The sequence below is a fragment of the Pseudophryne corroboree genome, chromosome 2 (assembly GCF_028390025.1).
Source record: "Pseudophryne corroboree isolate aPseCor3 chromosome 2, aPseCor3.hap2, whole genome shotgun sequence".
NCBI lineage: Eukaryota > Metazoa > Chordata > Amphibia > Anura > Myobatrachidae > Pseudophryne > Pseudophryne corroboree.
This window is the reverse complement of record NC_086445.1, coordinates 644,620,367-644,637,489: the sequence shown is the minus strand read 5'-3', so window position 1 is coordinate 644,637,489 and position 17,123 is coordinate 644,620,367. Positions and strand designations below refer to the sequence as shown.

Genomic DNA, 17,123 nt, shown 5'->3' with positions numbered 1-17,123 from the left:
ACTATTTGACATATCCTAACTGACCAAACTCCTGAAACAGCTTTTTTAATACATTTGATACCATATCAACAAAAAAAATGCCTTTAACACGATTAATGAAAAGAGTGGAGAAGTAAGCCAGTGGAGAAGTTGCCCATGGCAACCAATCAGCTGCTTTGTATAATTTTAAAGTATGCAAATTATACGTTACTTCAATGCTGATTGGTTGCCATGGGCAACTTATACACTTGCTCCCTTCTCCACTGCTTAGTACACCTCCCTCTACAACTTCTATTCCTACACATGTGGCTGTTTTCAAAATGATGATCCCCATATTAACCACCAAACCACCTGTGCCCTAAGGTAGTACACTCGCCTTGATTCCATCTTTGGCTCCTTCTTGAAGGTATGGTATAATGGAGTTGTTCCAAAGATCAATAAACCATACACGGAAATCCTCAATCCCAATTGGACAAGACAAGAAGAAGCAAGGACCTGTCAGAGAAGCACAGACCTGAATGAAGCATGTGGGTAAATAAACACATTAGCTTGATATAATGTAGTACATTACAAAATGAAGTTTGTGCCAAGGGAGGCTAGAGTTGCTACAGGCTGCCAGCTATTCAGTAGCAGTAGCAAGTGATTTGTGTTCAACTGTTTTTCCTTTAGATTACTTTATAAAAATAGCTACATAGATAAAGCCATACACGAGTGGCATTAATAGCTGATCACAACTCAAAGAGTTAAGGCCCATACACACTTGACGATAAAGTGAGCGACGTCGTTCATTTCAGCCCTCATCAATGACGTCGCTCATTATATCGTCAAGTGTGTATGCATCCGACGACCACCGATGCGCGGCCCCGCGGGACGTTAACGACCCTCGCTTATCTGTGGAGCATGTATGCTCAATTTCGACTATGGTCGTTACCGACCAGAGACATCGTTGAATGTGTATGGTGTGAACGACCAACGACCAAGCCACTGTTCACCAGCCCTGTTCCCTGCTCATTATTTTAATAAACTGTTCAGCTTGGATGCTTCAACGATGAATGGTCTTTGGTCGTTGGTCTTTGGTTGTTGGTAGTGTGTATGCTCATGTTGTTTGCTCAGCTGTTCAAGGGAAGTTCAGGGGAAGTTGTTAACGACGGTTGTTAACGACGTGTGCATCGCCAAGTGTGTATGGGCCTTAAAACATGAACTTTTGTATCATGCATGGTTTAGGTCAAGTGCCTGCTTACGGAACTAATTTATGTTTTTTATCCTGTTTTAACATATAAAAAGTGTGACTGAATTGCATGAAAAATGTGAGGACACGGAAGACAATGTTTTATAATAAACAAAAATATTTGGCATTTACTGCTCTGAAGAGCAGCACATTAAAAAAAGAGCAAATATCCAAGAAAAATGGTTAGTATGGGGAAATGATAATCTGTCACAGGAATTGAAAATTCTAAATAATTTCATTAAAACGCATTCAAAGTAATGTTTCGTAGATGCCAGTGATAATACATCATAAAGATTTTTTTTTAAAACATTATGGCCCAGATTTATCAAGTCTTGGAGACTGATTAATTGCACGGTGATAAAGTACCAACCAATCAGCTCCAGTTATATTTCAAACACAGCCTGTAACATGGCAGTTAAGAGCTGGTTGGCTGGCACTTATCACGGTGAAATTTAGCACTCTCCTAGACTTGATAAATCTGGGCCTTAATACAGTACATGTCCCAAAAGTTGGTGTAAGGAGGAGGGTTACAGGTTCTATGGCAGTTTTATGATGTCTAAAGTTTGCAGTATTGGAAGATGTTGCAGCACTGAGAAGCAAGTAGATGATCTGAAGGCTGGGAGAAAGTTTTACCAGGGATATTTTGGGGGTGCTAATATGCCACAAGACTATATTGTGTACGACTAAAGCTGTATCTGCAAACAAAATGCTAAGTTGCAGAGTTTGACAGGAGAACACTCACGACCAGGTGTGACTAGAGGGGCTGTTTTTTTAACGTGACTGCAGCAATGATGAGGGAGGATATATCTGTATTTTACCCAATGTAGTATGAACAAGTTAAAAATATGAAGATATGTACAATGCTCCCTTCCCAAAAGCAGCTCACAGTTTCAAAACGCCCCTGCTGTCGCAGACCACTCTTGTAGTTGTAAAAGATAATTTCCCTCCAGTGGCGTCTGTTGAGCTCCGTAATGAGTTTGTGAAGGAAGCGAACATGTTGACTTCTTCAGTGTGCAGTGCTGCACATACGGTACTGTGTCTTGACATTTTACAAGAACTTTAGTCAGAGAGTACAGTTCACAACCAGTCAGATTGTGTCTACTCTACCTATGTACTGCACATCCGGAAAGTTACCACACATCCCTTGTAAAATCTAAAAACATTAAAAAAGGTCTTCCAATAGCAAAAAAAGTACAATAAAATAAACTACTATGCTTAGAAATAATTGTACACTTTCTAACACTCACTCTTACACCTCTGGCTTTACATCCCCAAAATGAATGTCACTTTTTAAAGTGTGACAGCCCACTCAACAAAGGCTAACTTTCACTCATATATATTATTGTTAATATGTTTTGTTTCTTAGGCGCTAAAAGGTGTACGCATCTCTGAACAAATTTGAAAAATAAAAATCTATACCACAAACAGCAATAATTCAACAAGCAGTGAACAGTACAGAGCATAAACACAAACACTGCACTAAAACCTCATACAAGGACTGGAAAGGGTTGGGCAACTCGCAGTAGCTAGAGTCTGCGGCCAGTGGTGAGTTGCAGGGGAAGGCACAACAGCTCTCAATTATCCTGTACCCAACATATAGAAAGAAGGAGACAAAAGCCAAGGAGCACTGGCGGTTATTATAGTGATAGGGAAAGAACAAGATCAAAGGGGGCTCTGCCCAAGAATTTACATTTTAAAAGGGGAAATACATATGTGGGTAGAAAGATAGAAAGTTGTTAGGAGGAGAGTTGGTAGGCTTTAAGGAAAAGGTGTGTGTTTAAAGATGGCTTGAACCTATGGAGAGTAGAGAAAGTTGGACTCGACAAGAGAAAGCCTTGCACAGAATGAGGATGTAGTGTGAGAAATCTTGGAAGCAGACATATGAGGAAGTGACCAGAGTAGTGGTGCCAGTGTAGGAGGTTTCAGAAGGAGGAAGCAGATGCTGTGCAGCAAGATAGGAAAAGGAGACGAGCAGCAGCATAAGGATAGAAAGAAAGATGTTATTATAATCATGTCAAAGATAAGGATTTAATAGTACCGGAGGCCAATATACTATAACATCAAGATAGAGGTTACATACAACGTCTTGTGATTTGTGTTATATATACCTATGAGGAAGTCTGGGGTGCTGTGCTTCTCCAGGAAAGTGTGTAGATGATACCACAGCCGGGGGATCCAATCTAGAACCCTGAGCAAATCGCCATGTCCAGTTCCAATGCTACCTTCCGATTCCAGTAACTTCCGACGCAGATACCGACCCAAGAACCCATTTGCTGGTTCCACATTATTTGAGAAGGTCAGCATTCTGTGAGGTGACACAGTAACATTCAAAAGTGAACACCATGAAATATGTATGTCTTCATAATTTTAATAATATCCAAAGCATTTGATAAATCCATTACTATTTACAATCCACACATCTTTACCTGAAGCTTATGTGCAATCCATGGTTTGGACTCGTCTTCACAGGCTGATTGGTTGTTCCAATGATGTAAGGGCTGCAAGTGAAGATAATTATAAGACAATGGATTACTATATGTGAACTATTACAAATTAACCAGAAAATTTATATTTTCAAAGTAAATAATCCTTGCCCACTTTCCTCATATGCAATATGGATTCAGTCACCCTACCATATTAATTTAATCAATGACAAAAACTTTCTAGAAGAACACTGAAGTGAAACATCACAGAAAACTGGGATGCAGATTATGAAGGAAGGAAAATAAAGTCAGTAGTTAGTTTACTGTAGATATAAGTGGCAGTAATCAAGAATTGGAGACTTCTGACAGCCAATAAGCTAGAAATTAAATAGAAAAGTATAGGGGCAACAATGTCAGCTGTGTACAAGTCAAAGACATAAAAGATGTACAGTAGTGTCCTGTTTATTAAGGTCTGCATTTGTGCCACGCTTATTAATATCTGTTAGAGATGATATTTGCAATGAGAACAGATTAACTTGGCCATTTATCAGTGACATTATGGTGGGGCAGCATATCTGATGAAAGGCTGTACAGGCATGAACTGTCCCCCATTAAAAGCTCCTTCGCCCTTGCTTATCATAGAGTTGAAGGAGGTATTTGTCCTGGGCATGAACACACTCCTGGATGATGGGGAAGTATCCCAAGATTATCTCCAGCAAAAAAGGAATTGTGAAAATGTAGTCAATAGGCTACAATGGCTAATACAATCTGAAGAAGGCATTAGGTAATTGAGCCAAGCCTAAAAAACCTAAGCTTGGCAAATATCTCCAGACCACAGTCCATTTTGGGAATAATGAAGACTGTAGTATTAGCTGAATGCAGGAGTGATCCTTGTATCTCCTGCATTCACCTATAAGTAAACTGGAGGGTCTGCTTAATCAAGTGTATATAGCAGTTATAAGGGGCCATTAAGTATGATAAATAAGCCCAGTACTGTGAAGAGAGGAAGAAAGGACGACACAAATGTAAATTTTTACTGGGAAAAAAAAAAAGTTAAATCGAAACGTGTAAAGCAGCCCTATAAGAGCATACAGCATATTAAATGTGTCTTGTCATATGTAGGGTAGCTTAATTCCTACCCAAATTAATCAAAGTAGAGTCAGGATACATTTTTAAGACTGCTTCCTGGAATATTCATTGCAACAAGGGATTGTGGATCCGCACTAGCCGAGCGCAGGTTTATGTCAATAATTGTATAACATATAATGACCAATATCCAAACTGTTAACTTCAATAAAGAACAGTGGGCCTAATTCTGAGTTGTTCGCAGCAGCAAATTTGTTAGCAGTTGGGCAAAACCATGTGCGCTGCAGGGGGACAGATATAACAAGTGCAGAGAGAGTTAGATTTGAGTGTGGTGTGTTCAAATTGAAATCTAAATTGCAGTGTAAAAATAAAGCAGCCAGTATTTACCCTGCACAGAGACAAAATAACCCACCCAAATCTAACTCTCTCTGCACATGTTATATCTGCCCCCCCTGCAGTGGTGCACCTGATATATAATTATCCCCAGGTATGATTGAGCAGCTTCCAAATTGTTTGTCTGCTTGTGTGCAAGAGGCATTGAATGGGAGCAGCATTTGGAAGGCATGCTGTTCCTTGTAGTGCCAATGGGAGATCCTGGGGGTGGCTCCCGGGTAAGTTAGCTCTCTGTCTGGAAGTGTTTTAGTAATAGCCTTTATCATGAGGCCTACTGTGACAAATTACATGGCCCTATGTGGGCACTGCTATTATGTAGGTTAGGACTGCTGTATCAGAGAAGCCGTGAAGTGGCCAGCAGCTAAACATGTGTTTGCAAACATTTGTGACTAATTCTCTGAATTTTATTACCAGATAGGTTCAGGGATGGTTACAGGTAATTTTCAGTGTGCGGAAGGGAATTTAGGGGTGGGGATTTGCACCCCCCCCCCTCTTTGTCTGTTGTTTGTCTGTGACCCCTCCCCCTTCCAGCACCTGATATATAATAATCTCCAGGTATGATTGAGCAGCTTCCAAATTGTTTGTCTGCTTGTGCACATGGTTTTGCCCAATTGCTAACAAACTTGCTGCTGCGATCAACTCAGAATTACCCCCAGTATCCGATTGGTGGTGCTCCCAATTATTTTGTAGACAACTACAAGTTAAAGTGAGAAAGACAGAAAAAAAAACTATTTTTGGGAGCACTCTTTTGTAATAATAAAGTAAGTGAAATTAATGAAAAAATTCTGAATGTGCCAACAATATAAAATGTAACCTTTAATGGATTCCTCAATAAAATCTGACATTGTCTTAGAACAATTATATAAAAACTTGATTGCTTTTAACACATAAGGTTCATTTGCAGAATTAACTGCAGGTGAAAATCTGTGGAATGTATTGTTGATCCCTATATTAATGAAAAGGAATCTGATTGACCACTGAGTGGTTTGTAACTATGTGTTATCTTTAACGGACAATCTCTGTTGACAGTAACAGGATCTAAAGATGGATCATATGGTAGTATATATGGGATGTTTGCGGTCGGTTTTGGCCCCCTTTTCGACCATCTCAATTCGACTTTAAAAAAAGTCGAAGTGTGATGCGGGAGCAGAGACCAGGAGAGCCGCAGGCAGCCAGACGGGGGAGATCAGCGCCGGAGGATGTCACAGCCGCTGATCACAGCAGAGTCCACCTGGCTCCAGCAAGCGAGACCTCGCTTGCTGGAGCCGGGTGGACGCTGCCGTGAGCGGCGGCTGTGATGCGGGGACGGGGAGAGGCAGAGAGACGGGGGAGAGCCGCGCTACAGCAGCGGCTTTATAGCCGCTGTTGTAGCGCTGCTCTCCCCCGTCTGCCTGCGGCTCTCCCCCATCCCAGCTCCCGCATCTCAATTCGACTTTTTTTTAAAAGGGAACGTGGATTGAATATACCTCCAAAATGCCCAATTTCATCCGATATATCAGGCCGAATGCCCGAAATCGGTTGAAATCGTGCATTATCGCTCTAGTGTATGGGGCCCTTTGGGCTGTGGTTAGGGTAATGATTATGCATACTTAATTTGCTAACGCAAATTCACGTGGTTGACATTCAAAATGTTGACAATTTCTACAACACCCTTCAAAAGCAGTAATTCTATTACAAAGAAACTAACAAAATATGCAGAAAGGTAATCAGGTTAGCAAAGAGAGACAGAAAAATAGCAGGTCTGTTCCAAAATGGTTTATAACGGTTTGTGACTCGCTAGTCGTGACTCCGTCTGTGCCTTGGACTCAGGCGTCTCCGGCTATGTCCACACAATTAGAGCAACATGAAATTCTCTAAACTCTTACAAACATATTTATTTAAAGGGGATTCGGTTAGATTTCGGCTGCGGGAAGAAAAGGGGATTAGGGTTAGGCATCCCCAGGAAGGGTTGGGGTTAGGCTGTGGGGGAGGGATGGTTAGGTTTAGGCACCACTAGATGGGGTTAGGTTAGGCTGCAGGGGGAGGGGTGGGGGGATGGTTACCAGAAACAGCACTGTTTAACAGGGGGTGCTTTTAAGCAGCCTTGACATTTCTTTTTATTTTATGAGTGGGTAGCGCTGGGTGTCCTATAGGAGGCTCACATGGTGCTCCGCTATCCCCGAGCACCTTTGGCCACTCGCTGGCTAGTTGATAAGCGACTTTGGCCAGGCACTCAGAAGCAAACAGGGGTACCGCAGCCAGACGCCATTGGAGACAGATAAGCATGGCTCCATGTTTGCAGGGAGCCGCAGCCGGGAGATTGTGACAGTGTGCATCCAGGTCGGCTGCACCCCAACCGGGTCTCACCAAGGCACATAGGTAAAGGGGAACTTTATTAGCCACTGCTAAATACAAATTTTGCCCACCCTATCCCTGACATGACATACCTTAATGGATAGAAAGCTGGAATCTTCCTCAAGGTGATTTGTTCTATTTCGGGTACTATCGCAAACTAAGGCCATGGGACGCTGGGCAGACACCGCAGGGGGAAAGCCTCGGTTCTGGAACCCACAGAGATGAGCTATTGTCTCTAAGAGCATATCATAGTGGAGGGCTCTTATTTTGATGAGGCGATGATAGTCATTGGTATCATAGCTTCCAGGGTGTTGGTGGGGTGACCAGGACAGCCATCTACACTGACAAGAATGCTATGAAGCACCTGGGGGCTCTTCTTTATTCAGATATCCATTTACTCCACAATGATGCTTTGGTGGTGGCTCCCAATATGACTACATTTCTCCTGCAGCAGTCCTGGTCATGAGATGTTAAGTTTTGCTCCTTTGAGACGGAAGGCATAGCAAAGGGACTATTTTTTCCTGGTTTTCAGTTTTCCTCTTCCAAGGGCTCAGTGCCTTGTGGTGAATGCCCTTGATCTCCCAGTCACCCATCAAGCCAGCTGCCAGCCTGCAGCATGAGGGTTGACCTCCACCTCGGGTACCCCAGCATGGAAGACCGACTCCTGCTTTTCCTGCAGACGCTTGAATGTTAACTAAGACAGGTGCTTGGATAAGAGGAGTGGTATCCCAAGGCTATGCTCTATTCATACGGTAGCATCCTCCAACCCACATTTGTTCTATCTTCCAATAGCCATGGGAAGAACAGAAGCACTGCAAGAGTCCTCCGTTCTCTGCTGGTCTCCAGGGTTAGCACCAGTTCCTGTCTTGGTGAGGCACTGGCTTCTATGCCAACCTCTTCTTGGTTCAGAAGACAAATAATTAATTCTGGCCTATTCTCAGCCTGATGTTGTTCAACAAGTACTTGTGAGTTCCCGGATTCTGCCTGCAGTCCCTCCACTCTATCTTTCAGGCTTACTTCTTGGCCTACCTGGACATCCAGGATTCCTCTGGGCCTGTTTGGCTACATCACCAGTGCCTCTTCAGGTTCTTAGTATGGGATGAACACTTAAGTTTTTTGAGCATTACCATCTGGACCTTCCAGGGCTCCTTCAGGAAGGTTTTGGTGGTCAGGGCAGCTCTGCTTTGCTACAGATGAGTCTGCCGTTTGCCTTATCTGGATGACCTTCACCTGTCCCTGTCCCCAGTTGTACTATGAAAATACATCAGTCTCACTGTTAACCATTTCAATCTCAAGGATGGGTCTTCGATTGAAGGGAATCCTGATGTTGCTTTAAGGGCCTTGCTACTTTCAATTCTTCTGCTAGTGTTCCTTCCTGGGGACAAATTCTGGGACTTCTAGGTCAAACTGCACTCATTTGTACATCATCGCTGACTGTCTATGCACTCGTGTGTGCAGATCCTGGCCTCTCAAGTCCCCACCTTCATCACGGTGGAGTATACCCACTTTCACTTGCGTCCTCTAGTAATGGAAATTCCGTCTTGGTGGAACAACTCCCATATGCAGCTCAGGTCACAAGCGATTGTCTCCTCTAGAGGGGGCTATCGTTCCCTCTTGTGGTTGTCCTTCAGTCTCACATGCAGAGACTTGTTAATGGACCTTTCAATCAGAATCATCTTTATTGGCCAGGTGTACTCACGTACACTAGGAATTTTGTGAATGGCTCAGGTGAGACTGCTTCCGATCAATCTGTGCAAGTTCTGAGTGGGTTTGGGACTTCTTTGCCTGGCACAGTCCCTTCTCCAGCACTGTCTGGTCCAGGTGCTGTCTGTCATTGCGACAGCCGTTGCCTGCACTAAGAACTCAGGGCACATGGAGGAGCAGAGTTACATCCTCTACAGGCGTATTGGAGGCATAGATTCCCTGAGTCCGCGATGGGAAGGTCGACAGGTTGTTTACTCAGGTGAATGGGTTCTACATACAGACATCTTTCCACTTCTGGTTCTCCACTGGGGCTAGCCAGCCATAGTCATGATGGCATCTCAGCACTTTTCGAAGCTGCCAAGATACTGCTCGAGGACCAGGGTTCCAGGAGCTCTTCTAGTGGATACCTTGGTGGTTCAATACACCTTCCCTCTACTATACATCCACTCTTCCTGTTCCGTGTGTCCTCCTCAGGTTGTAGTTTGGGGACGGCATGGTGATCCTTGTGGCTCCCGTCTGGCCACAGAGGCTTGGTTTGTGGATTATCACAGCATTTCTATCAACGCACTCTGATATCTTCCTCTACGACTGGGTATTTTGTCACATGGCCTGTGCTTTCATCAACATCTGATCCATCTCAAGCGATCGCAGCCCTGCTAAGCTAAAATACACTCCCCCATAGGCGTGGACTATTGATCTCAGCAGCAGCAAAAAGTTGCTGGCTGCGATCAACTCGGAATGACCACCATAGTCCCCATTTGTGCTTATGGTGACTTACTGGAACTTGACATTGGTTCTTTGGGCTCACCTTTCATCTCCGTTTGGACCTCTGGATGCTGTGTACATTTGTGGGCTTACCACTTGCCATGGCCTGATGGGTGTCGGACCTGAGCATGTTCTTCTGTCACTCTCCAGTTCTGCTCGTCTCTCCGATTGGGACCATTTTTCGGTTGCAATTGGGCTACCTCCCTCGGGTGGTTTCTTGGTTTCACATAATCTAAGAGATTGTAATTCCTTCCTTTCAATCAATGGATTCTCCAACGGAGGAGGCCTCCTTGCGCTTACCGCGGCCTGATGGGGGTCGGACTTGAGCATGTTCTTTTGTCACTCTCCAGTTCTGGCTCGTCTCTCTGATTGGGACCATTTTTCGGTTGCAACTGGGCTACCTCCCTCGGGTGGTTTCTCATCATCTAAGAAATTGTAATTCCTTCCTTTCAATCAATGGATTCTCCAACGGAGGAGGCCTCCTTGCATGCAGTCCTCTGGGTCCAGTTTTTCCAGTAACCCAGAGTCTCTTTTTGTCAGTTATGTTTTTTGCAGAAGGAGACTGTCGGCTACTACACAGACTATACCCACAGAGCTCTATTTGATTACCCACCTTACTTGTTCGGTGGTGGATTTTACTATCCCGGTTGGTTGGAATTTCCTGGCCAGCTCAATATGGCGCCTCTGCAGAGCAGCTTTGTAAAGAGACCACGTGGTCCTCTGTCAATGCGTTTTTATAGTTCTACTCTTTTGACACCATCGCCTCAGCGTTTGTGGCTTTCAGAAAAAGGGGTTCTCAACACAGCTCAGGTGCTTCCCCTCCCTTAGAGGAATAGCTTAAAGATGTCCCAGTATAATCGCTGTGATCCCTATGGGATATAGAAGAAAAGGAGATTTATGTTCTTACCTGGTTAAATCCTTTTCTTCGAATCCACATAGGGTGCCCACGCTGAAGCACTTGGCTTGCGGGGTTTTGATCTGTTTCTTGTTCCCCTGACTGCATCTTCTGTGTTTTGGATCTAGGTGTGTGCCGGCCTTCCTTCTTCTGTTTCTCGCTCATGCCTTAGGGGATGGCTTCATGGGGAAGGCGAGTGGCCACAGAATAGTACCAATTGACATTACACCACACAGTGTCTGTTAGTAACATTAAACCACACAGTAGTACCCCCTATACACCACAGGTAAAACAAAAAAACGTGGAAAAAAAAACCTGATTCATGCCCTTTACATTATTTGTAATTTTTCCTCCTTATAGTAATGCCCCATACACATACTTACGCACACTGTAAAGCACATTACGCATTATGCCACACCATAACGCATACAGCTTATGCTACACACCATAATGCCCATTACATACTATGCCACACACTGTAACTCCCATTACACGTTATTTCACACACCGTAGTGCCAGATACACATACTACCCTCAGTATAGTGCTAGTTACACATACCGCCCCTGTATAGTGCCATATACATACACTTTGGTGCTCCACTGTGAGTATAGGTATTCTCTCTCTCTGTTTAACCTACACCCCCTCTGACTATTCGGTTGATTCAACTCTGTGGGATCGTGTTTGTTTGATTATGACCTATTAACATACATTTGATTTGCTTAATTGTTTTTTCTCCACATACAGTATCCCTTGGAATTGGAAACATACCTTTGAGGCATCAACAACCAAAAGGTAGTAACAACAAGAGGACATTCTTCAATACCATACAAGGAATGTATACTATATAAATTATTTGACTGTCTATTTATAATCGGCGCTTATACAGGTTTAAATTCCCCATTGTTTTTGGACGTTGCATCACCAATGTCTTTGCCCAGATGTAAATGACATCACCTATCCAATTTAGCATGGAATTTAGGCAAAGAATTCAGAGTTTCAAACATGTGTTTTTCGTGTCTAATCACATTTGCCAAAGCTCTACACTTTAATAGATTGGGGTGTGTGTGTGTGTGGGGGGGGGGGGGGGGGGGAGGGGGGGGGGGGTCTGCTGCAAACCATGTGCATGCAAATATAGCTTTAGCTAGTGTGTTGAGACAAAAAAAAAATATCTGTATAACATTACCGTGTATGACTCTTCCAAATCTAAACAAAATAGGCATATTATAGGATCAAAACCAGGAAGGGTGGGAGCCATAAGCAAAATATCACTCCATACCAGAGTCCAGAAAGGAGGCACTTTAGGGCAATCCCATAGTAGGTGCCAAAAACAGGCACTCTCTGCGCAGCATTTAGGGCAAACGAATTCAGTTCTAAGACCAGCTCACAGCAAGGATACAGGTGTATGATATACTCTGTAGAACAGAGGTGGCCAAAAGGTAGATTGCGATCTACTGGTAGCTCGCAGAGCATCCGCCAGCAGGTCGCGACAGACTTAACAGAAAATAACTAAAGGTGGGTACACACTATTAGATATATCTGCAGATCAAGTGATCTGCAGATATATCTATGTACGGATCGGGCAGTGTGCTGTGCATACACACAGCCCGATCCGTCGGGGGACTGACGTCATGAACTGGGCGGGCGGGCGCTCGCGCCCGCCCAGTTCACCTGTCAATCACCGCCGGCCGCCGCAGCATGTGTACAGGCGGTCGGACGACCGCCCCATACACACACAGCGACGGGCCAATATATCGTTAGATATATTGGCTGTCGGCTGTGCTGCGCGGCCGACGCGATACGTCTGTGAACGACGGAGTTCACAGACGTATCGCCCGTACACACTGGCCGACGGTCCCACGATGTATCGGCCGTTCAAGAGAACGGCCGATACATCGACCAGTGTGTACGGGCCTTAAGAAGCCTACCGCCGCCGCTCGTCTTCACAGTTCCCAGGGATGCAGTGTGCGGGTGCGCAGGTGACGTAATGACGTCACCCGCGATGTGAGGAGCCTGGTTTGATCCAGCCGGCGGTGGCGACGACAGGAGAAGCAGCCAGTGGGAGGCCATGCAGCGTGAAAGCGGAAGCCGTGACTGCGGGGAGAGGGAGGAATGAAGCTAGGCAGCGTGACAACTTGTCAGGTAAGTTATGCAAAGTGGGGTTTCTTCACAAGGAGAGGGACGATCTTCAAAGGGGTGGGATCTGCACAGAGAGGATAATTGTACAGGGGCTATTATGCAGGGTACTGGAAGGGGGGTATCTGCAAAGTGGGGGATTTGCATGGAGGAGGGTATTGTACAGGGGGCTATTATGCAGGGAAGTGGAAGGGGGGGGTATCCGCACAAGGGGGGATTTGCACAGATGTTGTCATTTTTAATGCTATTTTTAAAAATGTGAGCGTTATTATTGGTGTTATTTGACGCCAGTAGATCACCAGTAACTAAGTGAACAAAAAGTAGATCCCAGGTCCTAAAAGTCCGGCCACCCCTGCTGTAGAATATAAAAATGCACCTGCTGGTATCTAGTACAGGGAGTGGTACATTGAATAGAGCCTAAAATCTGCATTCAAAGTTCAGAGACTGGACCTATATCAGCCTCCCACTTTGCCTTCAGGGGACTGAGTTGTCCTGAAATTTTTTCAGCATTAAGGAGTAGTGTAGACAGAGGATACTTGACCCCTAGAGCCCAAGCTTGTCAGGAGTGACTTAAAAGGAGAGGGTGATAAGGTAGAGTTGCATGGTTAAACTGGGTTTGCACTGCATGGCGTAGTTGCAGATATCTAAAGAAGGCCATATTGGGGAAATTAAAGTTACTTTGCAGCTGCGCATAGGACTAAAAGCTTCCATCAGAATACAGTTGACCTAGGGACAAAACTCCCCTCATAAGGCATATATTATTAGAGGACAATTTAAACAGTTCAGAGTATGAACTATTAAACCAGAGTGGTGAGTAGGCAACCAGGTCAGACCAATTATAAAGGATATGAGCATACCGCCACACCAGTAAGGCCTGTCGTAACAGGGAAGGTAGACAAGAAGGGAAAAGGGCGGAAAGCAGAAAGAGCAAAGGAAAGAAAGAGGGCCCCACCCGCTCAGCCAAAGAGCCCACCGATGTAAGTCCCACAAAACTGCTGGCCCTCTCAGAAAGATAGACCAATTGAGCAACTATGTAATACATCCTAAGGTTAGGAAGACCCAGCCCCTCGGAGGCCAGGGCCGGCTCTAGGCATGTTCGAATAGAGCGGCCGCGCAGGGCGCCACCCTAAATGGGCGCCGCCATATTCGAACATGAAGCCGGCCCTGGTCACTGCAGGCGCTTGTGTGCGCTATACGCGCTGAGCGGCGCCGGTATCTAACGTCAGACGCCGGCGCCGGCGCAGCGCACACAAGCACCTTGGACGCTTCCTGGCCGGCCGCCCTCCCACCCGCACCCGCACCCGGCCGCCTGCCCGCACCCGGACAGCAGTACTCACCCTCCAACGCCGCAGGTATTTGGAGGGGGGGGGTTGAATCATTTAAGGATGGCACTGTGGGGGCATTTATGGATGGCACTGTGGGGGCATTTATGGATGGCACTGTGGGGGCATTTATGGATGGCACTGTGGGGGCATTTATCTGGCACTGGGGGCATTTGTCTGGCACTGTGGGGGCATTTATCTGGCACTGTGGGGGCATTTATCTGGCACTGTGGGGGCATTTGTCTGGCACTGTGGGGGCATTTGTCTGGCACTGTGGGGACATTTATCTGGCACTGTGGGGACATTTATCTGGCACTGTGGGGACATTTATCTGGCACAGTGGGGACATTTATCTGGCACTGTGGGGACATTTATCTGGCACAGTGGGGACATTTATCTGGCACTGTGGGGACATTTATCTGGCACTGTGGGGGCATTTGTCTGGCACTGTGGGGACATTTATCTGGCACTGTGGGACATTTATCTGGCACTGTGGGGCGCACTGTGGGGGCATTTATCTGGCACTGTGGGGACATTTATCTGGCACTGGGGGCATTTGTCTGGCACTGTGGGGACATTTATCTGGCACTGGGGGCATTTGTCTGGCACTGGGGGCATTTGTCTGGCACTGGGGGCATTTGTCTGGCACTGTGGGGACATTTATCTGGCACTGTGGGGACATTTATCTGGCACTGTGGGGACATTTATCTGGCACTGTGGGGCGCACTGTGGGGGCATTTATCTGGCACTGTGGGGACATTTATCTGGCACTGGGGGCATTTGTCTGGCACTGTGGGGACATTTATCTGGCACTGGGGGCATTTATCTGGCACTGGGGGCATTTATCTGGCACTGTGGGGGCATTTATCTGGCACTGTGGGGCGCACTGTGGGGGCATTTATCTGGCACTGTGGGGACATTTATCTGGCACGGGGGGCATTTGTCTGGCACTGTGGGGACATTTATCTGGCACTGTGGGGGCATTTGTCTGGCACTGTGGGGGCATTTGTCTGGCACTGTGGGGGCATTTGTCTGGCACTGTGGGGGCATTTGTCTGGCACTGTGGGGGCATTTGTCTGGCACTGTGGGGGCATTTGTCTGGCACTGTGGGGGCATTTATCTGGCACTGTGGGGCGCACTGTGGGGGCATTTATCTGGCACTGTGGGGACATTTATCTGGCACTGTGGGGGCATTTATCTGGCACTGTGGGGACATTTATCTGGCACTGTGGGGACATTTATCTGGCACAGTGGGGACATTTATCTGGCACTGTGGGGACATTTATCTGGCACAGTGGGGACATTTATCTGGCACTGTGGGGACATTTATCTGGCACTGTGGGGGCATTTGTCTGGCACTGTGGGGACATTTATCTGGCACTGTGGGACATTTATCTGGCACTGTGGGGCGCACTGTGGGGGCATTTATCTGGCACTGTGGGGACATTTATCTGGCACTGGGGGCATTTGTCTGGCACTGTGGGGACATTTGTCTGGCACTGGGGGCATTTGTCTGGCACTGGGGGCATTTGTCTGGCACTGTGGGGACATTTATCTGGCACTGTGGGGACATTTATCTGGCACTGTGGGGACATTTATCTGGCACTGTGGGGACATTTATCTGGCACTGTGGGGCGCACTGTGGGGGCATTTATCTGGCACTGTGGGGACATTTATCTGGCACTGGGGGCATTTGTCTGGCACTGTGGGGACATTTATCTGGCACTGGGGGCATTTATCTGGCACTGGGGGCATTTATCTGGCACTGTGGGGGCATTTATCTGGCACTGTGGGGCGCACTGTGGGGGCATTTATCTGGCACTGTGGGGACATTTATCTGGCACGGGGGGCATTTGTCTGGCACTGTGGGGACATTTATCTGGCACTGTGGGGGCATTTGTCTGGCACTGTGGGGGCATTTGTCTGGCACTGTGGGGGCATTTGTCTGGCACTGTGGGGGCATTTGTCTGGCACTGTGGGGGCATTTGTCTGGCACTGTGGGGGCATTTATCTGGCACTGTGGGGCGCACTGTGGGGGCATTTATCTGGCACTGTGGGGACATTTATCTGGCACTGTGGGGGCATTTATCTGGCACTGTGGGGGCTTTTCTGTATCTACATATCTGGCACTGTGTGGCCATTTATGTATCTGGCATTGCTGGGGGGCATGTCATGTGTAGCTGGCACGGCTGGGGAGCATATCATATAGTGTTCCCGCTAGGCGTCTGTGGCTAGGCAATGTGTCTAACGTGCTCTGCCTGGCGCAAAGTGTCCAACGTGCTCTGCCTGGCGCAAAGTGTCTAACGTGCTCTGCCTGGCGCAAAGTGTCGAACGTGCTCTGCCTGGCGCAAAGTGTCGAACGTGCTCTGCCTGGCGCAAAGTGTCTAACGTGCTCTGCCTGGCACAAAGTGTCTAGGAGGTTCTACCTGGTGCTGTGTGTATTAACTGCACTACTGTGTGGTGTAATGCGAATTGCCACTATTATGTGGCCACGCACCTTCCCCACGAAGCAACGCCCCTAAATTTTTGCTGACCGCCTTCGGCGCGCGCTGTCCATGCTTTGCCGTGTAGGTAGATGAGCACCAAGCATTACAGTATGTACATCATTTTGCCCTCCTAACTTAAAAATGTGCCCTCCCTGCCCTAAAAAGTGAACACTATCGTGTAACTGGCACTGCTAGGGGGGCATATTGTGTGTAGCTGCCACTGCTGGGGGGCATATCATGTCTATCTGGCACTATACTGGAGACATTGTGTGTAAGGAACACTACTGTGGCTGTTATGTGTAAGGCTGCTAATTGTGTGCGTAGAGGGTGTGTGAAAAATAAGATTTTACTTACCGATAAATCTATTTCTCGTA

At 46.5% G+C, this 17,123-nt stretch overlaps 1 protein-coding gene and 1 long non-coding RNA gene across 8 annotated transcripts in view; one reads left to right on the top strand and one right to left on the bottom strand.

Moving 5' to 3' along the window:
- The window catches only part of NAV1 (neuron navigator 1), a 468,103-nt gene that overhangs the window by 27,050 nt on the left and 423,930 nt on the right, over positions 1–17,123 (bottom strand). For all 6 annotated transcript variants that reach the window (XM_063954974.1, XM_063954975.1, XM_063954973.1 and 3 more), the window contains 3 exons: positions 3,634–3,705; positions 3,316–3,512; positions 356–474 (listed from right to left, as the gene is read on the bottom strand). In XM_063954974.1, coding sequence (XP_063811044.1) covers positions 356–474; positions 3,316–3,512; positions 3,634–3,705 — 388 coding nt within the window. The remainder of the gene's footprint in view (positions 1–355; positions 475–3,315; positions 3,513–3,633; positions 3,706–17,123) is intronic.
- LOC135042024 (uncharacterized) overlaps positions 1–17,123 on the top strand; it is a 275,384-nt gene that overhangs the window by 242,396 nt on the left and 15,865 nt on the right. The window contains exons 1-2 of one of the 2 annotated variants that reach the window (XR_010235368.1): positions 390–506; positions 11,553–11,600. This is a non-coding gene — a long non-coding RNA (uncharacterized LOC135042024). Of the gene's footprint in view, positions 1–389; positions 507–11,552; positions 11,601–17,123 lie in introns of those variants that run through there. The other variant, XR_010235374.1, reaches the window with a different exon arrangement.